General features: G+C 45.4%; 1 protein-coding gene across 3 annotated transcripts in view; it reads right to left on the minus strand.

Moving 5' to 3' along the window:
* The window catches only part of LOC117355231 (zinc finger protein 493-like), a 42,960-nt gene extending 31,676 nt beyond the window's left edge, over nt 1–11,284 (minus strand). For 2 of the 3 annotated variants that reach the window (XM_033933491.1, XM_033933490.1), the window contains exons 1-3: nt 11,139–11,284; nt 10,602–10,728; nt 8,033–8,143 (exon numbers count right to left, since the gene is read on the minus strand). In XM_033933491.1, the coding sequence (XP_033789382.1) occupies nt 8,033–8,143; nt 10,602–10,728; nt 11,139–11,162 (262 nt within the window). In that variant the 5' untranslated portion in view covers nt 11,163–11,284. Of the gene's footprint in view, nt 1–8,032; nt 8,144–10,601; nt 10,729–10,873; nt 11,006–11,138 lie in introns of those variants that run through there. The other variant, XM_033933492.1, reaches the window with a different exon arrangement.
* Nucleotides 11,285–22,520: the final 11,236 nt, after the last annotated feature.

Genomic DNA, 22,520 nt, shown 5'->3' on the forward strand with positions numbered 1-22,520 from the left:
CCTGCGTATCACTCAAATAACATCAGTAAGGACAGACCTGGGTGTTACCAAAACAGAGAACAAAAGAGCAAGACCAGCCGTTTACTAGTCCCTGCAACACCTCATTAACGCCAGATGGGACCTGAATGTTATCCAAACAAAGGAACTGGCCAGGGGGGTAACTGAAATTCAGCATGCTACCGATATGAATCCACAAGTCTGTTTATCTGACATTTTGACCTCTTTGACCTGAATGTTGCCCAAACAACTTCAAAGGGACCGACCTGGGGTGTGCCTGAATCAAAGGACGCTGTTACTGCAGGACCAGCTGTTTAACTCAACAGCTTATAAGGACGGAATTCTGCTCCTAGAATCCAGAATCCTAGCCGGCTATCCTAGACGTCAGGTCTAAAGGGGCAGACTCCTGTGTCCTACTCGCCTATCCATTGAGGGATTCCGAATGGTGAAGGGAGGGTTTACGTGAGATACGGTGATGCTAATTTATTCTTATATATATAAATATATTAAAGTGTTATTGTTTATGCTTTATATTGTCTGTGTGTTTTCCTGAGTATCTCTGATCATCGCACTTGACAGAAATTAGTGGCGGAACAAATTGGCACCAGAAGCGGGGTTGATCTAATGATGTCAGGAAAATTAACTAGGCAACAAGGGGTTGAGGAGCAGGCTCCCAATCCCTCCATTCCAAATGGGAATGAAATTATGGGAAAATTAATGGCCACTGAGTGGTCTGTAGAAGTAGGATTGTGTGAATCCTGTACTTTTGGAAGTGGGGATCCACATGAATTATGTGCCTCCTTACAAAAGGTGAAAATCTCAAAAGGAGAAGAGCAAGAAGTAATTTCTAGACAAAGAAGGATGATTTTGTCAGACTGGAGGAATTTGCATGAAGCTAAACAGGAATTACAATTGAAATTAGAAGAGCTGGAAAAGAAAAGGAATAAACAACAGCATACCATTACAATGCTACAATGTCAGAATAAGTTGTTAATGGATAAGGTAGAAACCTATCAAAATGTAATAGAACAGTCAGCTATGCAATATGCACGATATAAATACAAGAAACGCAGGTGGAAAGTGAGTTACAGAAAAGTTAAAATCTTAATTTATCATCTGCCGAATGATTGGAATCCAAACAAACGGGATGGGAATATTTGGGATTCAAATTCTAATAACAGTGAGGATGATATATGTGTTAAAGGAGAACAGGCAGAAAATTTAGAAGCAGAGCCTGTGATGAGACAAAGATTACAGGAAAATTTGCAAACAGGAGAAAATCTAACTAGAGATAATGTTAGGGAGGATGTTACTCCACATGAAATCATGGATATGATGTCACGCTTTACACAGCAGCCTGGGGAACCACTAATACAGTGGGTAGTTCGGGTGCAGGAGCTGGGTGCAGCAGGGATTATGTTAGATGCCACAGATGCCCCTAAATTTGTTCAAATTAGTCAAGAAATAGCAGTGCAACATGCGTTGCGGGAGGATCCTTATCCTGCAAAAAATGCCCAATGGTCTTTATTAGAGATAATTAGTAGGGGTGTCACGAGGCGATATCCACTTGAATCTGATTGGCCCTCAAATGATAAGATTTGGTATACATTAAAAGATGCACAAATGAGAATTAAGGAAGAGGCTATGAAGGTAGCTTTAGTAATAGGTCACGCTGACACATATATGTCATTACCTTTTACTGTATCCATGAGAAATAAAATTATCAGGTATGCTGCACCGGCATACAAACAGGTAATTATGACTCTGTTGATCAATCAAACAGACAGGTCTATTTTGGAAGTCTTGGAAGCGGTCCGACAGTTAGGAGATCTGGGAGACTGGGGACCTCAAACTACTTTTGATAAAAAGAGGGAAGGACAATCCAATTCAAACAGGGCTAATCGAGTATCCCGAAGGGATATGTTTTTGGCATTAATAAAAGATGGGGTAAAGAGGGAAGAAATAGATGGGAAAGATACCGGGACTTTATGGAAAATGTACAAAAGTAGAGGATTAGGAAAGAAATCTATGTCTCAAGCCCAAGTAAGCAAGAGTGAGAATGTGCCAGTGCCAACTGCTCCTCCTGAGGAAACTGCTTCCACTCTTTATCCTGATTTAAAAGGGTGGAAGTGGTGGGAGGATCAATGATGTGAATACCAAGCCTCAGTTAGCTTGAACCAAATTAGAACAGTGTCTGCAGGTAGAGATAAATATTTAGTAGAAACCTGGGGAGCAACAGGTACAAGCTGTAGTGGACGCTGGGGTGTAGGAATATAAATATCAGGATTGGGGGGAAAATTATACAAGCAGGAATAAAAAAAAATTTAACCCGATGGAAACATGAACCAATGCATTTTTACTATCCCTATAGTGGAGCAATGTCCAGAACAATTTGCATTCACTTGGCAAGGGAGGCAATATACATATACCAGACTATCACAAAAATACTTACATAGTCCCACTTTCTATCACAAGATTAAAGCAGAAAGTGGGCAAAAGGATGCCGAGAGGTGATAGAGAAAGCTAAACTTCTCTTCTCCCCAAAATAAAAAACAGACTAGGGCCTTTTTGGACAATAAAAAAGTAGAAATCGGACAATAAAAAAGTAGAATGAATAAAGTTTTGTTAGATAGTATGCACGTAAACCTCTCTTATATGTTTTATAGATTAAAGCGTCCCTGCTTGAATTTTTATGATTGTGTGACAGAACTTTGAAATGGAAGAAAATAGAAAAGAAGACCAATAAAACTATATAGAGCAATTAACTTAAATTTCTATCTCTCTTTCTTTTAGAAGCTTATTATCTAGACATGGTCCGGAGAACCAATTTCACTGTGCCACATTTAAAATACTTCCAGCAATGTGACCTGATAGTGGGAATCCAATGGATGCCACATTTGTTTGTGACTCTTTTGATTAATAGTGTGCTTATTTACAGATTAAATTCAACCCTGAATCATTACTGATGGAAGAAAGCATGCCGGAGCTCTGTGTTTGTCTGTTCCTGTTATGTGTTGTCTGTTCTAGCTTATGGGGTACCCCAACATTGTACATTGGCCATTTCCAGAGTTTATTCCACCCCTTCTATTAGTCCAAATGGTACCATATCCCTTTCCAAAAAAGATTCCCCCACATACCAGAAAGTATCTTATGAAAACCATGCTCACAATGATTTTATGCTATGGCTCACAGGTAATAGAGGCCATCAGCGTGCCAGATTTTGGGAATAAAGGGGACGCCCATGTGGGATCCCTACGTGGGTCAGGGCAAAGGGTCTATAGAGTGGGCAGACTTGATGGGCCTTGGCCCTTTTCTGCCGTCATCTTTCTATGTTTCTATACAGCCCAATGATAATTTAGTTAGGGGTTATATTATAAAAGGATATCTGAAGAGAAATAATTAGAAAGCTTTATACCTGGTAAAATGGTGTTCATTGGTATTTGATATTTGCTAAATAAAATAAAAAATGGTCTCTCTTTATTTAACTTACCAGGTATAAACAGTGCAGTGCACATCTCTGACATAAGTTATTTTGTTATCACATTCTGTACGTGTGTATGGTCTCTCTTAAATGACATAATAATTATGTCCAGAACATAAAAAGGTATATTTTCTGAATGTCCTACAGAATACCTTTAAGTGCATTAGTGTTGTTTCTCTTATCTCACACAAATACTACCTTACACACAAGTATTGTGTCAAATGTTGTCACATTCTGTACGTGTGTATGGTCTCTCTTAAATGACATAATAATTATGTCTAGAACATAAAAAGGTATATTTTCTGAATGTCCTACAGAATACCTTTAAGTGCATTAGTGTTGTTTCTCTTATCTCACACAAATACTACCTTACACACAAGTATTGTGTCAAATGTTGTCACCTTCTGTACGTGTGTATGGTCTCTCTTAAATGACATAATAATTATGTCCAGAACATAAAAAGGTGTATTTTCTGAATGTCCTACAGACTACCTTTAAGTGCATTAGTGTTGTTTCTCTCATCTCACACAAATACTACTTTACACACAAGTATTGTGTCACATGTTATCACCTTCTGTACATAAAGTGGTTTTTCTCCTTTTTCTCTTATACTCTCTTTTACCACTAGGGGGGTTTAAAGCATTGAAGTTAAACAGTCATGAGGAAATATTTTCCTTGAAAAATCACGTACTGGGAAATGTTATTCCATATAGACTTTCATCCTTTTGTGATAAAATTGGTCAGCTCTGCTCTCTCATTCTGATGATTTGGCTAACATACTGGGTTAAGAGAAAATTTCACCAGACCGAGAAGATGAAGACGCAACCAGACATACAGTGCCGTGCCATGAGGCTGTTATGTGACACCAACTGGGAAATAGAAGTGAGCCTATATCCTGCCACTTCACATTAGGGCTGGTCTCTGGAGGTGGCGCCTGAAACTTACATGAGTGAAGGCATGTGAGTGGCATAGCAAGCCTATTGAAACCGGAGCATAGCCAGACCCTAACCAAAGATGCTAAGAAAAACGGGATACCAGATAACTGCGGTGATCGATGGTGAATATGAAGCTACCCTAAATGTATGCCATGAGTAAGAGCACAAATATAATATTAATAAGATTATTAATTTTCATGATTCCCAATACGTGATACTTTCAAGTGAAAGGCCTAATTAGCAAGAAATATTAGGGAATGCAAGAACACCAGGTTTAGCACATAAGGAAATAAATTATGAAGGGAAAAATAATTTTCCCATTTTACCTTTGCTTAATAAATACTATTGTTTCTGAAATACTGGCTGGCAAACAAGCATATTTTGGCTCCAGAGTAGCAGATGTATTTAGATGGGAAGGTGAATGGGTGCCAAATGCTGTACATAATTATGAACTAACGCTACGATATGATCAGTTAATGTTACATGTCGTTAATGATATCACAAAGAATTAACTTTATCGCATTGATTTAAAAACCACATCACATTCTGTACCCTTAGATAGAAAATGGTGTAAATTTTGAAATGAAACAATGTGTCCTTAGTACTGTTGAACTTGTGATTCCTGCTAGTCAAGCTCCCTTTTCAGTATGTTTACAGAATGTTAGTGTGTTGCAGTGAGCAAATAATGTAAATACTAACTTGCATTCTGTGGCAGATCATATTGAAGCTACCACTGCAGTGATATGGCATAAAAGGAATTTCTTCATTTTGTACTCTATAAATTTGTTTAACTATATTTTAACCTTTCTTAATTGTCGGACACTCTCTCCCTTAATTCGGAGGACTTCTAAATTTGGAGAAGCAGACTTGAGTATCCAGGAGTGGAATGTTATACCCCAGCATATTACTGATAATTTTGTTCAGAATATTATATGTCTCCTCAAGTCTGCTTACCTGAACTCCTGAACCTTAGTGTTACCTTGACAACATCAAATGCTTTACTAAGAACCCAACAGCTTTTCCCTAAATTCAGTTGCCTGCGTATCACTCAAATAACATCAGTAAGGACAGACCTGGGTGTTACCAAAACAGAGAACAAAAGAGCAAGACCAGCCGTTTACTAGTCCCTGCAACACCTCATTAACGCCAGATGGGACCTGAATGTTATCCAAACAAAGGAACTGGCCAGGGGGGTAACTGAAATTCAGCATGCTACCGATATGAATCCACAAGTCTGTTTATCTGACATTTTGACCTCTTTGACCTGAATGTTGCCCAAACAACTTCAAAGGGACCGACCTGGGGTGTGCCTGAATCAAAGGACGCTGTTACTGCAGGACCAGCTGTTTAACTCAACAGCTTATAAGGACGGAATTCTGCTCCTAGAATCCAGAATCCTAGCCGGCTATCCTAGACGTCAGGTCTAAAGGGGCAGACTCCTGTGTCCTACTCGCCTATCCATTGAGGGATTCCGAATGGTGAAGGGAGGGTTTACGTGAGATACGGTGATGCTAATTTATTCTTATATATATAAATATATTAAAGTGTTATTGTTTATGCTTTATATTGTCTGTGTGTTTTCCTGAGTATCTCTGATCATCCCACTTGACAGAAATTAGTGGCGGAACACTGTGGTTCCCACGTTAGCTCAGGGGAGGGCTTTACTCATACATTATTTGCAGTTGGAACATCTTCTTGTCTCCGACTTGGATGCCCCCAGGGAGAGAAGATTACAGATTATATGGGAACCATTTTGGAGTTCCTTAACATCTAGTGCTAGAAGCAGATGGTTGAATTTGCCCTGTTGTATTAACTGACCTTCTATGTATTGAGCTCTTTTTTTTGCAGCTATTGATGAGACAGTCCAATCTGTTGGAGTGGGGGGAACCCAAATAGTTGCAAATATTTGTACTTCTTATTTTATTGCATTGTAATGTGATGTTGCTGTTGGACATCTTTGCTTCCTGTTTTGTGGTGCATTTGCGTACATGAAGAAGGACATGGTACTACTTGAAAGAGTCCAGAGAAGAGCGAATAAAATGGTTAAGGGGCTGGAGGAGTTGTCGTACAGTGAGAGATTAGAGAAGCTGGGCCTTTTCTCCCTTGAAAAGAGGAGACTGAGAGAAGACATGATCGAAATATTCAAGATACTGAAGGGAATAGACTTAGTAGATAAAGACAGGTTGTTCACCCTCTCCAAGGTAGAGAGAACGAGACGGCGCTCTAAAGTTAAAAGGGGATAGATTCCGTATGAACGTAAGGAAGTTCTTCTTCACCCAGAGAGTGGTGGAGAACCGGAATGCTGTTCCGGAGTCTTTTATAAGGGAAAACACCCTCCAGGAATTCAAGACAAGGTTGGACAAGTTCCTGCTGAACCAGAACAAAAGCAGGTAGGGCTGGTCTCGGTTAGGGCACTGGTCTTTGACCTGGGGGCCACCGCGTGAGCAGACTGCTGGGCGCGATGGACCACTGGTCTGACCCAGCAGCGGCTGTTCTTATGTAATAAAATAAACTCCCCAGTTCAAGGAACTCCAAAAGCAGCAAGTTAATTTTCTGGCATTGGAGCTAAGATGTACAGACTGAAAGAGACAGGATGGGTGGTTGATGTTCCACATTTTGGATGGCTGCAGACTGAGAAGGAAAGGTCATTTTTAATAACATAAAATTGCCAATCTGTTTACACCTCAGTTATAAGAACATAAGAATTGCTGCTGCTGGGTCAGACCAGTGGTCCATCGCGCCCAGCACTCCGCTATTTGTTTATATGGAAAAAAAATTTTCAATAAAAATATTTGAACTTAAAAAAACCCCCAAAACAACAATTTTAATGGGACCCCATGGAGAGGAACCCAAAAAGCAGTAATACATTCCCTGACTGAGTGATTCTCCATGTGCGCCGCCAATAGTGGGAGCAGCCACAGGCTTCCGCATCCCCGGTCTGAAGAGGCTCACCTTGGCTGTAATAGAAGTGAATGGGAGAACCAGGAGTGCGCATCCCTGATCATCAGAGCAGGGATGCGGAAGCCTGTGGTTGCTCCTGATGTCAGCGGAGCATGTGGAAGATCGCTCAGTCAGGGTATTACTGCTTTTTTGGGTTCCTCTCCACAGTGTCCCTGTAATGAAGGTTTATTATTAGATATGTACATCTTCTATATTAGTGATTGCAAATTTGGGACCTGCTCAACCTTTTTTTTGCTCATCAGCTAGCGTTAGTGTTTGAGAAGCCTCCAATTTTTTTTTTCTTCCAATGCAGCCCAGGGAAGCCAAAAGCTTGGACACCCCTGCTCAAGTAGGATCCAATTTTGCTCAAGATAGAGACAGGATAAGATGGTTCGGGTTCTAAGATCTTAAAGGCTGTGTGTGTCAGAACCAACATCTGAAATTTGTCTTGATAAAAAATATGACAGCCAATGGACTTCTTTCAAGAGTGGAAAACCATGGCAAGATCTCCCAGCCTCTTCAAAAGTATTAATAGCTGTATTTTGAATGTTTTGGAGGTGGTTGATAGCATATTTGGTTAGCTCACAAAAGAGAAGCTTCAGTAATCAAGTCAACTCAAGACAAGACCATGAACCAACTTGTAAACCCCATATCATTCTATAGAGTATTTGTTACTCACCCATGAATGAACATCTAACTTCTCTCTCTCCTGACTCCTGGGGATCCTGGATATTTGGCTCTCCATCTTGTTTAATCCACGAGAACAGATCAGGACTTATCCTTACAGAGCCTGTTTTCAGGAATAAACATGAAAACTCAGTTATATACTTCCCTTTATTCAAAGAAAAATATGCAAGAGTTCAAAACATCAGCTATGATGAATTTTATTTGTTTATTGGGATGTACACTTCCCCCTCCCTATTCACGGTTTCGGTGTTTGCAGTTTTGATTATTCACGATTTTTTAGGCGGGGAAAAAAAAGTATAGTTTAGGACCTTCCCGCCTCCCTACAGGACTTAAAATTCAGGATTTCACAGATTACTCCTTACCTGGTGGTCTAGCGCAGTGTTCTTCAAACCACCGGTCCATGGACCAGTGCCGATCCACAGGGCCAGCACGTGCATCAGGCCCAAAACAGTGTTCTTCAACCGCCGGACCACGGTGCGATCGATGTGGCGTTATCTTTGAGCCAGCTCCCTCTTCATAACTGATTCAGTGCACAAAGCCACAGGCAGTGGCTCCTACGGGTATCCTGCGCCTGAACCGGAAGCCTTCTCTCTGACATTGCAACATCAGCGGGAAGGCTTCCAGATGAAACACGGGACATGCAAGATGCAATTAGTACTATTATGGGGGCGGGGTCTGGTGTGGAGATTGGGTAGAGATGGGCGGGGTCTGGCCCACGACACTTGCATACCAAGTTACTTGCAATCCAAGGTTTTACTGCATATGGAAACGCCATACTTGTCTTGGCAGTTCTTAATTCTGTATCACATTTCTGTTGGCTTGATGTCATGATGGATATGGTTTAATGTTGAAAATGAATAAAGATTATTTTTAAAAAAAACTGAGCTTTGTGCCCCCAGCTATCTCCAGTAACTGATGGAGGGAGGACCTGTAAATAAACCTTCCTGATATCTTGGAAATGTGTCGGTGAAGGCTGGCATTCCTTTTCACCTCTATAAGAGCTGTGATTCACTTATATTTATTCTTGGCTTTGGGCTTCAATAGGAATCTATTTTGCTTTATGCCGATACCAGTCTGAGTGACATAGTGGTAGAAATTTATTACCTTTCTAAGAAATATGCTTTGTAACCAAGTTAGCTGTTTGCTTACAGTAAAAACAGAAGTTGCCTTCTTTAAATTTCCTCTTCTCACAAACGTTCAACTATCGTTCTTAAACACTCAACACTAGTGCCATCAGAAGTGGTGCTCTAAACAGATAATTTTATAGTTTTTTTGCCGCTTGGATTTCTCATCAGCCCACGTGTTTCAAAATGAAAACTATTTAAACTTTTCTTTAAAGTGCTTAAATATATATGTAACTTGTATCTTTATATATCTGAATATGCTTTGGCATTTATTTCAACAACAAGGCTAGTCGAAAACTTTTCTTAGCCGCCTGCAGCAATCAAATAGTATCGCCGCCAACTTGCACGTTTCGTGATACCAATCACTGCTTCAAGGAGCGGTATTATATTCAAAAATATAAAAATACAAGTTACATATATATTTAAGCACTTTAAAGAAAAGTTTAAATAGTTTTCATTTTGAAACACGTGAGCCAATGAGGAAGCCCAGAGGCAAAAAAACTCTAAAATTATCTGTTTAGAGACCATGTCTGATGGCTCTAGTGTTGAATGTTTCAGAACAATAGTTGAACGTTTGTGAGAAGAGAGGAATGTTAATATCCCCTATGTCAGCAATTATGCGATTGATGATTTGAGTCTAATGTGTGGATGATTTGGATTGAACAGGCTCTAATTAAAATCATTTTGACCAGTTAAAGTGGTTCTTTAAATCTCCTGCAGTGTTGTGATTTCCACAATAAACTTTCTCTGAACCTCAGTTGTACTCAAGGTGGTCTTTTCCTCAGAGAGCTTGGATTCAAACAGGGATTGGACGGATTCCTGAGGGATAAAGGGATCGTGGGATACTGAGAGAAGTATCCAGGAAATAAGTATAGAAACCCGACCAGGTCGTGCATGTGCAAAACCGGAGGGTTAGGACTTCGATGGGAAGATAGGACTTCAATGGGAAACCAGGGTGGCAAGGGGGCCCCTTCTGATGATTCAGACAGGGACCTGTTTGGGCCGCCGCGGGAGCGGACTGCTGGGCATGATGGACCTATGGTCTGACCCGGCGGAGGCACTGCTTATGTTCTTATGTTCTTATGCTAATTAGGAGTCATATTTGGAGTTTTAGACCAAACCCACTATTTGTCACAGAAGGAAAGAGGAATGACCTGGTTGAACACAAGCTGGTCTCAAATACCGCTTCCAGGTACAATGTAATCTTCTGCAGCCAGATTCTGACCATTTGGGCTACTCTTCTTCAAGAAAAAGAAAATAATCCATCTCTGATTTCAAAGGGAAAAAAATTGTAGGACACACAAGATAGTCTTATGGTCCCTGACACTGTCAGCTTAAGACAGAGGTTAGTAGAGAGAGCCAGATCACACTTGGAAGTTTCTGGAGCAAAGGAGAGCAGAAAATTGTGTCCTATTAGTTGAATATTTTAGTCCTTACCTAGGGAGACCAGAGTCTCATAATTCGCCTTCATCACCTCCCTGTAAAGCTCCTTCTGCCCTTCATCTAAATATTCCCACTCCTCCTGGGAGAAAGAGACAGCCACGTCCTCAAACTTCACCTGCATCTGAAACACAAACCAGAAACACCCTCAGCGCCTTCTGCATCACCATCATTGTAGACCTGGTGCATGTATGTTACTTAGTGTGCAACTGCAAGGGGAGGCCAAGTGACCTATAGAGGAACTTAGGAAGTCAAATGTAATAACCTACTGGGTTGAGAATGAAGGGAGAATGCAGGTGAGGAGTGGCCCCTTTGAAGGGAGGACAAAAGCATTGACAAATTCATCCATCCTCTCTTTTCTTCTTCCCTTCTCTCTTTCTTTCTTCTCCCTTTTCCCCTTCAGCCATTATTGTAGACCTGGTGGTCCCTTAATCCTCCATTGCCCCCTTGGAGTGTGGTGGTGGCATTCCAAGTCCCCTCCCCCCATCTTGCCCCTCCCCCTGCCAGTAAAAGTGGGGGAGGGGGAGCTCCTACCTGAGCTGAAGCTCCTGCAGCCATTTCCCTCTGGGCTTTGGATATTTGGGGCTCTTTTTCCTCTACTTCAGGGTTTGGAAGAGAGAGAAGGGCAGAAGCTGAAAGAAACTGGCCACTTGAGGCTCCAGCACAAGATGGACGACTGTGTACTTCCGGCCATTTACCGATGATGTCACAAAGGGGGCGGAGCGCCACTGACGGAATCTCCTAGACAACGCTCTGCAGCTGCAGTGTCTCCGTCTCCTCCTCTTCCCGCCCCCAGGGAAAGTCTGATCAATCAGCTGCAGATTGCAGCTGAAACTCCTCCTCCTTTCTCCCTTATCTGTGCTAGGGGGCGGACCCTTCCGCTCCAGGAACCATCCTGGCCAATCAGCACTAAAAGGGGCAGAGCCAGAAGACCGTCCGTCACTCACCGGGCTCAGCCCCCTCTCTTGTGACGTCACCCGCCTTCTCGGCTCCTCCCCCAATTCCTTTCTAATCCTGAGGGAGGAGATTCCCCCCAACACACACTGGGAGAACCAAGACTGGGAATGATGTGGGGAAATGTGTCCCTGTCCCTGAGAGCTCAGTCCCTCTCCCATGTGACGTCACCAGCCTTCTCGGCTCCTCCCCCACTTCCTTTCTAATCCTGAGGGAGGAGATTTCCCCCAACAAACACTGGGAGAACCAAGACTGGGAATGATGTGGGGAAATGTGTCCCTGTCCCTGAGAGCTCAGTCCCTCTCCCTTGTGACGTGGGTGACTGGGAGATGCTGTGGTGGATTTGCGTGTGTGAGAGTTTTCATGCAGGGTAGGGTTTGGGCACTGGCCAGTTGTTGTGTGGTTGGAGTGCGTCAGGTCTGTTTGATGGGGGAACAGGGTTGGGGTAGGGGCCTCACTTGCCTTGTGGTCTTGCCCCTTGTTATATATAAATATATATATATATATTTTTTTTTTTCCCGCAGTTTTTCTGTTTTTAGCTTTCCTGGGGCTCAGCCCTGGGGGATATTGTTATTTCTTCGGGCACCTGTATTGAGGTGTTCTCTAGGTCTGGGGTACCTTTGTGGGGGGCCTGTAGTGGGTGTACCTTACTTTCTGGAAGTGGCACCCCTAGGGGTGTGGTATAGGGTTTGGCTACGGTTGGTGGGGGATGGGGGGAAGTGGGGAGGGGGTGGGGTGGTTCTGTTGTGGGGTGGGGTTTTCCTTGGTTCAGACAGGTGGGAGATTGTGGGCCTCCTGGGTGATCGGTTGGAGGGGTGGTGGCTGGGACACTCCTCCGGCTTTATGCTGTGGGATATTCTGTATATGCTATTGCCTCTTTTTTTTAGTCTTTCCTGGAACATAACTTGATTTCTTGGAACGTGGGGGGGATTCACTCGCCTATTAAGAGGTATAAAATATTACAATCGCTCAATCGTAGGAGAGCCTCCATCGCTTTTCTACAGGAGACCCGGTTATCTTCGATGGAGCATGCTAAGCTCTGTACTTGGTGGGTGGGTGAACATTTGGAGGCTCCGGCTCTGGGGAGGAAAGGAGGAGTGGTGATTCTCTTTCGCAAGGGCCTTCACCTGCAAACTCACAAAGTTCTTCAGGATCCTGAGGGACGGTATCTTATTGCTTCTGCTTTTCTTAACCATAAGCCTTTACTGTTTTGTAATCTTTATGCTCCTAATAATCCTTCTGCCAAATTTTTTCAGAAGTTGCGTAACCTCTTGTTGCAGTTTGGAGATATTCCTTTGATTCTTTGTGGCGATTTTAATGAGGCTCCTGATCCACGGATGGATTGTTCTTCTGTGGGACAGGAGACGCTCAGGGCCTACACTGGGGCTCTGCTATTGGCTTCGTCTTTGGGCCTACTGGATGTTTGGAAGGTTTTATACCCGGTGGAGTGAGATTATTCGCATCTTTCTCGGGCCCATGGGATGCTCTCTCGAATTGATCTTATCCTCCTTTCCCGGAATCTCCTTCCTGCAGTTCAGGATGTGCTGCTGGGCCCCATTGAAATCTCAGATCATGCTTGGGTGGGTCTGCATTGGTTTTGGGTGTCGCCCCGGGAGGGTGGTATTCCATGGAAATTCCCTTGCCATTTATTGTTCAAATATATTTTATTGAGCTAAACAAGATAAGTAAAGAATACACAAGATGAAGCACAAACAAGCTCAAATTTTGTTGTTATACAAAACCTCACACAACTCCCTCCTCCTGTTTCCTCCGACCACCCTTCCCCCCCCAGCAAGTCCCCCCATACTTCCCCCCCAGGTCTTCCTTCTAAATGCTACATCAACAGAGGTGAAAAATTAACACAATATAATACAGGCATACTAACTGTAACAGAGTGATACTGGTGAACCAGAAATCAACAGTTAAGCAATCAGCTGCGAGCCAAGGGAGTCATGGTAGTCCAAAAAGGTTCCCAGGTGCGCTGCAAAACGCACCCTGGGAGAGTAGTAAAATCTGTCACATCTCGTCGTTCCCACATCAGGATGGTAATCATCCGGCACCGCCAGATGGAGTAATCCGGTGCCTCCCCCTCAAGCCATTTCAACAAGATACATTTCAAGGCAACAAGGACAGTCCACTTAAGAAAAGCAGCAGCCCCCGTATACGGGGGTGATAATGGGGAGCAGCTCCAAATAAGAACAAAGGTGAACGCTGAATTTTAATGTTCCAAATGTGGTCTACAAAATGAAAAATGGCGTTCCAAAAAGATTGAATGTTAGGACAAGTCCAGAACATATGTCCCAAACCCGCATCAGGGGCCTTGCATCTAGGACAGGCCGCAGTCTCACGAAATCCAGAGAGTTAAGCCCTCTTAGGAGAAACGTACAAACATAAGACCAACTTATACCGTATTTTCGCGGATATAACGCGCACCCGTGTAAAACGCGCACACGGGTATAGCGCGCAGAAATCACGATGATATGTACAAAAACTTTTGTATACCGCGCTCATGGGTATACCGCGCATGATGCCCGACGCTCCTTTCGCCCGCCCTGACTTTCCGTGCGCTGTCCCGACTCTCCGTTCACCCCCCCTGACTTCCGTGCACTGCCCTGACTTTCCGTGCGCTGTCCCGACTCTCCGTTCACCCCCCCTGACTTTCCGTGCACTGTCCCCCCTTGAAGTCCTGTCCCCCCTTGAAGGTCTGTCCCCATCCTGAAAGCCTGATGCCCCCCCCGACGTCCGATACATCCCCCCCCCCCGGCAGGACCACTCGCACCCTCACCCCGAAGGACCGCCGACTCCCCAACAATATCGGGCCAGGAGGGAGCCCAAACCCTCCTGCCCTCGACGCAAACCCCCTCCCCCCAACGACCGCCCCCCTCCCCAAGAACCTCCGCCCGTCCCCCAGCCGACCCGCGACCCCCCTGGCCGACCCCCACGACACCCCCACCAGCCTTCCCCGTACCTTTGTGTAGTTGGGCCAGAAGGGAGCCCAAACCCTCCTGGCCACGGCGACCCCCTAACCCCACCCCGCACTACATTACGGGCAGGAGGGATCCCAGGCCCTCCTGCCCTCGACGCAAACCCCCCTCCCCCCCCCAACGACCGCCCCCCCCAAGAACCTCCAACCGCCCCCCAAGCCGACCCGCGACCCCCCTGGCCGACCCCCACGACCCCCCCACCCCCCTTCCCCGTACCTTTGGTAGTTGGCCGGACAGACGGGAGCCAAACCCGCCTGTCCGGCAGGCAGCCAACGAAGGAATGAGGCCGGATTGGCCCATCCGTCCTAAAGCTCCGCCTACTGGTGGGGCCTAAGGCGCGTGGGCCAATCAGAATAGGCCCTGGAGCCTTAGGTCCCACCTGGGGGCGCAGCCTGAGGCACATGGGCCCAACCCGACCATGTGTCTCAGGCCGCGCCCCCAGGTGGGACCTAAGGCTCCAGGGCCTATTCTGATTGGCCCACGCGCCTTAGGCCCCACCAGTAGGCAGAGCTTTAGGACGGATGGGCCAATCCGTCCTCATTCCTTCGTTGGCTGCCTGCCGGACAGGCAGGTTTGGCTCCCGTCTGTCCGGCCAACTACCAAAGGTACGGGGAAGGGGGGTGGGGGGGTCGTGGGGGTCGGCCAGGGGGGTCGCGGGTCGGCTGGGGGGGCGGTCGGAGGTTCTTGGGGGGGGGGCGGTCGTTGGGGGGGGAGGGGGGTTTGCGTCGAGGGCAGGAGGGCCTGGGCTCCCTCCTGCCCGTAATGTAGTGCGGGGTGGGGTTAGGGGGTCGCCGTGGCCAGGAGGGTTTGGGCTCCCTTCTGGCCCGATATTGTCGGGAAGTCGGCGGTCCTTCGGGGTGGGGGTGCGAGTGGTCCTGCCGGGGGGGGGATGTATCGGACGTCGGGGAGTCGGCCGGGCAAGAGGGCTTGGGCTCCCTCTTGCTCCGATCGTGGATGCGGGTGCGGGTGGGAGCGCGTGCGAGCGGTCGTTCGGGGTGGGGGTGCGAGCGGTCCTGCTGGGGGGGTGAATCGGGCGTCGGGCGGGGTGGGAACTATGTTTAAAAACTTTTGTATACCGCGCTCAGGCATATAACGCGCGAGGGGTATGCGCGGTAGGTAAAAACGCGTATAACGCGTGCGTTTTATCCGCGAAAATACGGTAATGTTGCTCCCAAAAGGTGGTATATTTTCGAAAGGCAGGCAACCTTTGGACAGCCTGCAAAAGCACATCATCAGGCAAAGCCACAGCAAGATCTCGGGCCCAAGCATCTCGCAATTTAGAATGATCAAATAAGGGGGACTCATCATTCAAATGGCGATGATGGAATTTAAAGGGAACAGGAAGTTTGGAACCAATGGTAAAAGCCGTAGACAGTACCTCATGGCAAGAGGCCTGCAAGGAACTAGAGGGCAAAGAAGAAATGTAATGGTCAATTTGCATATAAGCAAAATAATCAGTAGGTGGAGATCAAATTTGTCCCTCAGCTGTGCAAAAGACACAATTTTGCCATCATCATCAACCAACTGAAACAGATAGTGAATGACCTTTGTTTCCCACCAAGCAAAACTCGGCCCCTCAATCCCTGGTAGAAAGGAACTATTAAAGCGGATAGGCAAGAAAGGAGTTATAGAAGCAGATAGAGAATGGTAGTTGCAGACCCAGCGCCAAACCTTCCGCAATGGACGGTGGAGCACCTTTTCAGAGAGAGGCTTAGGTAAAGAAGAAGGAATAGAATGAAGATATGCACTAAAGTGAGTAGAGTGAAAACAGGAAAATTCCAAAGAGGTGTTGGTGAACGCATAAGTACCCCGAAAAAGATCATTGATATGGCGCATTCCATATCCAATAGTCAAATAGCGAAGATTCAACAAGCGCAGGCCACCCTTGTACCACGGAGCCGCCGCCAATTTGTCAAATATATTTTTATTGAGCAGTCAAGAAAACAACAGAGCAACACAACAAAGTGCAAAACCAACTCAAGAGAGTTTGAAATGTCCCCAAAAGAACCTCCCCCCCCAAAACCCCAACCAAAACAACCCCCCTCCCACCCCTGGGTCCTCCTTCCAAATACAAAACAGCAAAGAATCATAAAAGCAAGTAAAACACGAAACTAAACAAAAGGATAAGTACAAACGAGAAGCATCAATTAAGTATCCGGCTACGAGCCAGAGGGGTCCGCCGCCCATTTGTAAGACAGGCGAGGCCGCTTCCCAGCCCAAAGAAAGTTCTGAACCAGACGTTCCAGACGGCGTTCATCCCGAGAAGTAAGATAAAGAGGAAGGATTTGAAAGACATATAGCCAACATGGGACAATGAGCATGTTATAAAGGTGCACCTGACCCAAAAGGGGAAATGGAAGAGTTCTCCAAAGCTGTAGTTTATTCTGGAGTGTCCCTTGCCATTTATATCGTAACGCCCGCTTTCACGACTTTTTGTTGGTCAAGTGGGGGGATTTCAAATGTACTAATCGGGAACATAGAGAGGATCCTATCCTCTATTGGGAGACAGCGAAGGCCGTGTTCCGTGGGGAAATCATGGCGTTTGTGGCCTTCGAGGCTACAATGCGTCATAGAGCGATTCTTGCTGGAACATAGGGTTCAGATTCTGAGGCGGCATTTCGCCAGCACCGCTACATTGACGCTCAAGATGCAGCTTTTGGAGACGCAGCAGGAATTGAATGAGCTCTAGCATCGAGGGGCCTAGTGGTCTAGGGAGCACTATAAATTTCAGCTTTTTCGGTTTGCTAATAAGAGTAGCAGGATGTTGGCGCGTTTAGCTCGCCCCTATCGCGGGTCCGCAGGTGTCACAGCTTTGCATGACACACGGGGAGCACTGCATCATAAGATCGAGGATATTAGTTGTATTCTGCGGGACTTGTTTGCTGACTTTTATGCCTCACCAGGCCCGGATCTTCTTGATGGGGGGGGGGGGGTCTATTTGGACAGCTTGGATTTGCCTCATCTCTCTGTTGATGACTCAGCAATGTTGGAGCGCTCTATAGTTGTGGAGGAGGAGTGGGCGATTCATGCTAGCCGGCTGGGCAAGTCTCCAGGGTCTGACGGCCGCCGCGATGAATTTTATAAGTTGCTTGTCGCTGAGATTGTTCCGTTGTTGTCTAAGGGCTAAGGGCTTTTTGTCGCGTTATTTGAACTTAGCTCAGATCATTGTTCTTCCTAAGCCAGGTAGGGACCCAGCCCTACCGGAATCCTATAGACCCATATCCCTGCTGAATTTTGAGACAAAATTGATGGCTATGGTGCTGGCTAACCGATTGGCCCGGGTGCTGCCTTCCCTGGTCTCGGAACAGCAAGTGGGTTTTGTTCGTGATTGGCCGGCATCTAAGAACCTTTGCCGTATTTTGTTGGCCCTGGAGAAAGCTGGTGTGGATGATGCCCCCGCCTTACTTGTGAGCTTTGATGCCGAAAAGGCTTTTGTCCGGGTGAGGTGGGGGTTTCTCTTTGCTGCGTTGCGAGCGTATGGGCTGGGCCCCTTTTTCTTTAATGCTATTTTGGCATTATATAGTGATCCAGCGGTGCGGATTTCGGTGAATGGTGGTTTTTTGACCTCCTTTCCAATTCGTAGGGGCACTCGTCAGGGATGTCCCCTATCGCCCTTGTTGTTTGCACTATATTTAGATCCTTTGATAAGGGAGCTGAAATCTAACGTTGACATCTGTGGCCTTCAGCTGGGTGCCACTCATTTTAAGATTGCAGCCTTTGCCGATGATCTTTTGGTCTTTTTAACTGACCCGCACCGCTCTTTGTCTACTCTCTTGGAGAGTGTTCGGGAGTATGGGGATTTTTCTGGGTTCACCTTGAATTTGAAGAAATCGGAGGCTTTGGCCTCCATTGAGCGTCTTTGGCGATCTTGGGGGGAGACCTTTCCATTGCAGTGGGCTGATTCCTCTTTTCACTATTTGGGCATCCAATTGTCCGTGGATGTTCGGGAGCTTTATCAGTTGAATGTCTCTCACTTGCTTTCCACTACTGGCTCCATCCTGATCACTTGGCGATATCTGCCTCTCTCCTTGATGGGGAAGATGCATCTATTTCGGATGGTTTTGTTCAGATGGCTTTATGCTCTGCAGACCCTGCCTTTGTGTCTCTTGCGTAAAGATGTCCGGGCCCTTTACTCTTTGCTCTCGAAGTTTTGTTGGGGGGCCGGAAACCTAAGCTGCGGTGGCAGTTGTTAGTGGGTTCCTGGGGCCGGGGAGGTTTTTGCTCTTTATATTCAAGCATGCCTTTTACGACATGTCCGAGATTGGATCTTGGGTACTGATCTTTATACCGATATCTCTATGGAGTGTGATTATTTTTATCCTTCTCACCTCCTTTCCCTTCTTCATGCTCGGTTGGTGACAGTGCCAACTCCCTGTAGATGTAGTATTTTGTTTCACCCGCTTTGGGAGTGTGGAGGTGGTTGCTGCCTCTTTGGCGGCAGGATTCTCATGTTAGTGTTTTGTTGCCTCTGACCGGTAATCTCTCCTTCCCCCGGGGTTGTTTCCCTCTGTCTTTAGGCGTTGGCGAGCTCAAGGCTTTGAGTTTCTCTTTCACGTTCTGCGGAATGACGGGACACTCCTCTCCTGCGAAGAGTTGCTGCACTGTGGTCTGCCCTCTCCAGGCCTTATCTTTGCTCATTGTCAATTGAGGCATTATGTGCAGTCCCTTCATGGGGGTTTTCTTTCTCTAGATTTTGGGATTCGTTTTCAGGCCTTTTTGGAGGGCAGGGGAGGATCCTGAGCCTCGGGTCTCGGTCTCCTTATTTCATAAACAGCTTAGGGCTCTTGGGCCCCCGCGGGATTTCTCCTTTGTGTTGGCAGATTGGCAGAAGGATTTGGGGTGGGAGCTTGGGGCGGATTTTTTACTTCGAGCTCTTCAAAGTATCCCAGCTTTGGTGCATAGTGCGGAGTTCCGAGAGTGTCACTTCAGGACCTTGTTGAGAGCATATACCTCCCAAAGTCGGGCCTACCATATGGGCTGTGTTGACACCCAATACTGTCTCACCTGTCACACAGAGGTGAACTCTTACTTTCATGGCCTTTGGGATTGTGAGGGTATTCAGAGCTTTTGGGGGGCTTTGGCTTCTTTTCTTCAGGGTCTGTGACGGGTTCCTGTCCCTGTATTTCACATGTTGTTTGCTCATTTCTCTCTGTTTTCTGTTTATACCTCTGCTGAGAAATTGTTTTTGAGCAAATGTTATATTCTGGGGAAAAAGTGTATTTTGAATTTCTGGATGGCTGATGTTCCTCCCTCCTTCTGGTACTGGAGGAATAAATTGAACGAACTCCTGGGCTGGGAGGCCAGAAGGAGCAGAGACTTTGACCATATTTGGTCTCCCTATTTGGACAGTTTGTCTCCCCAGGTTCGTAGTCGTATTTTCAACAGACTGCAGTTGTATTCTACCCCGCCTGTCTGATTTGGGGGGGAGGGGGGTCTGGGGGTTAGGGGCTCCTTGTAACCTGGGAGAACATCAGAGTCCAGTCCTCTTGGGGGGGGGGGTCTTGCCTTATTTACTTGAATTCTTATCTACTTTTTTAATTTGTAGGTGTATGGTGTGTTCTTGTTAATAAAAAACAGATTTCAACTAAACTCTAATAACACAGACCATAAGATTTACAGCTGTCACAGATACAGATATGAACCATTTCAGTCATATCTTTGGAGGGTGGGAGGGGTCAGTGACTACTGGGGGAATGTGGGGGTGTCATGCTTTCATCCCTTTAGTGGTCAAGAAAGTCAAGTTGGGTACCTTTCGGGCTCTTATTTGTTTTAAACATAGGTCCAGCTCTGACATTTAAAGGGCGCCCTGGATGTTTTGTGAAATGTTCGATTATCACCACAAGACATCCAAGTGCTGCAAACACCCAAATCCTGCCCATAACACCCTTTTATAGTGTTTGGAGGAACAGCAGATGAATAACCTAGCCAGACATCTAGGAAGTCAGTTTTGAAAATGGAGATTTGGATGTCTTGGTGAGTAATGCGTCCAAATGCCTCTTTATGCTGTTTTTTGGATGTCTCTCTTTTTAGAAAATGAGCCCCATAACGGAATTAGAAAAGGTTCAAAGAAGAGCGACCAAGATGGTAAAGGGGATGGAACTCCTCTCGTAGGAGGAAAGACTAAAGAGGTTAAGGCTCTTCAGGTTGGAAAAAAGATGACTGAGGGGAGATTATTGAAGTCTACAAAATCCTGATTGGTATAGAACGGGTACAAGTGAATCAATATTTTACTGTATCAAAAATTACAGACTAGGAGACACTCTAAGTTACAGGGAAATACTTTTAAACCAATTGTTTCAAACTCGCAGCTCGGGAGCCACATGCGGCCTGCCAGGTACTATTTTGAGGCCCTCGGTATGTTTAGCATAATCACAAAAGTAGAATAAAACAGTTTCTTCATCATATGTCTCTTCAGCTTTAAATGACAATATTATTATCAAGACTTATCCAAAGGGAAAGATTTATAAACTCATGCAAAATTGTTATTTCTTTAATAAGACATTAGCTATTTTTTTCTGAGGCCCTCCAAATACCTACAAATCCAAAATGTGGCCCTGCAGAGGGTTTGAGTTTGACACTACTGTTTTAAAACCAATAGGAGGAAATATTTTCTCTCTTAGAAGCTAAGCTCTGGAATGCATCGCCAGAGTATATAATAAGAGCAGTTAATATAACTAGTTTTAGAAAAGGTTTGGTCTAGTTTCTAGAGGAAAAGCCCATAGTCTGCTATTGAGAGAGACACAGGTGAAGTCAATGCTTGCCCTGGGATCAGTGGAATGTTGCTACTCCTTGGGTTCTGCCAGGTAATTGTGACCTGGATTGGTCTTTGTGGAAACAGGATACTGGGCAAGATGGACCACTGGCTATTCTTATATTCTTATGACAGGAGGAAATTTTTGTCACTCAGAGAATAGTTAAGCTCTGAAACGCATTGCCAAAGGTTGTGGTAAGAGCGGAGAGCTTAGCTGGTTTTAAGAAAGGTTTGGACAAGTTCCTGGAGGAAAAGTCCATAATTGAGAAAGACCCATGGGGGAAGCCACTGCTTGCACTGGGTCAGTAGCATGGAATGTTGCTACTCCTTGAGTTTTGGCCAGGTACTGGGGACCTGGATTGGCCACCATGAGTACAGGCTACTGGGCTTGATGGACCTTTGGTCTGACCCATTAAGGCTTTTCTTATGTTCTTAGACATACATTGACACTTACAGATGACCTCGTGGGCATGGATACCTTTTCAAGATTTTTAAGAAGCCAATCTACAATACCAAGGCTATTTGAAAGTGCAGGTAATGCCAGTTGATCAACAGCTGTAAACTTATTCTGTGATGTTAATGTACTCTTCAGTATCAGTTTTGGTCTCTGTGGAAGATTAAGGCATATCTTCCACTAATGCAGCAATTCTAACTCATATAGCTAAAGACTGAGCAGACTACAAGTCCCAGACTGCCCTGGGCTTTAAAGCTCAGGACTGAGCTACTTTAAGGTAACCCTGTTGAGTCACGGAGTGGGGTTCAGCAAGAAGGAAAAAAGTGCCTAGCTTTTCCCTAGACGTGGTTGTGGGAGAAGCCTGGCAAAGCTAAGAAAGACAGACTGTCCAAGGTGAAACAGTTACTGACAGCTTGGCTGAGGGTATCTGGGCTGTATGTGTGGATCAGCTTTGCCTCATATGGAGGCCCCAGAGGGAACACAGGAGCTAGGAAATGGAAGAGATGACCTGGTTTGCTGATAGGAGAATCTTACCTCCAGCAGATTCTATGTGGAAAACTGGAGAGCTGTGATTGAATCTTACACAAAACTCTTTCTTGGAACTATGATAAAGACTGGTTTAGGGATTGGCAAGGCCTACTAAAAATATGACCTCTGTTTAATGAAAAGATTTGTGAAAAGCATAGCTATTTGTTGGGAAAAGAAACCATGAAGGAATAGGCTCTTCCTTGCTGATTAATTAAGAGTTCCTTTTTTGTTCAGAACACTACAAA

The sequence above is a fragment of the Geotrypetes seraphini genome, chromosome 2 (assembly GCF_902459505.1).
Source record: "Geotrypetes seraphini chromosome 2, aGeoSer1.1, whole genome shotgun sequence".
In the NCBI taxonomy this organism is placed as follows: domain Eukaryota; kingdom Metazoa; phylum Chordata; class Amphibia; order Gymnophiona; family Dermophiidae; genus Geotrypetes; species Geotrypetes seraphini.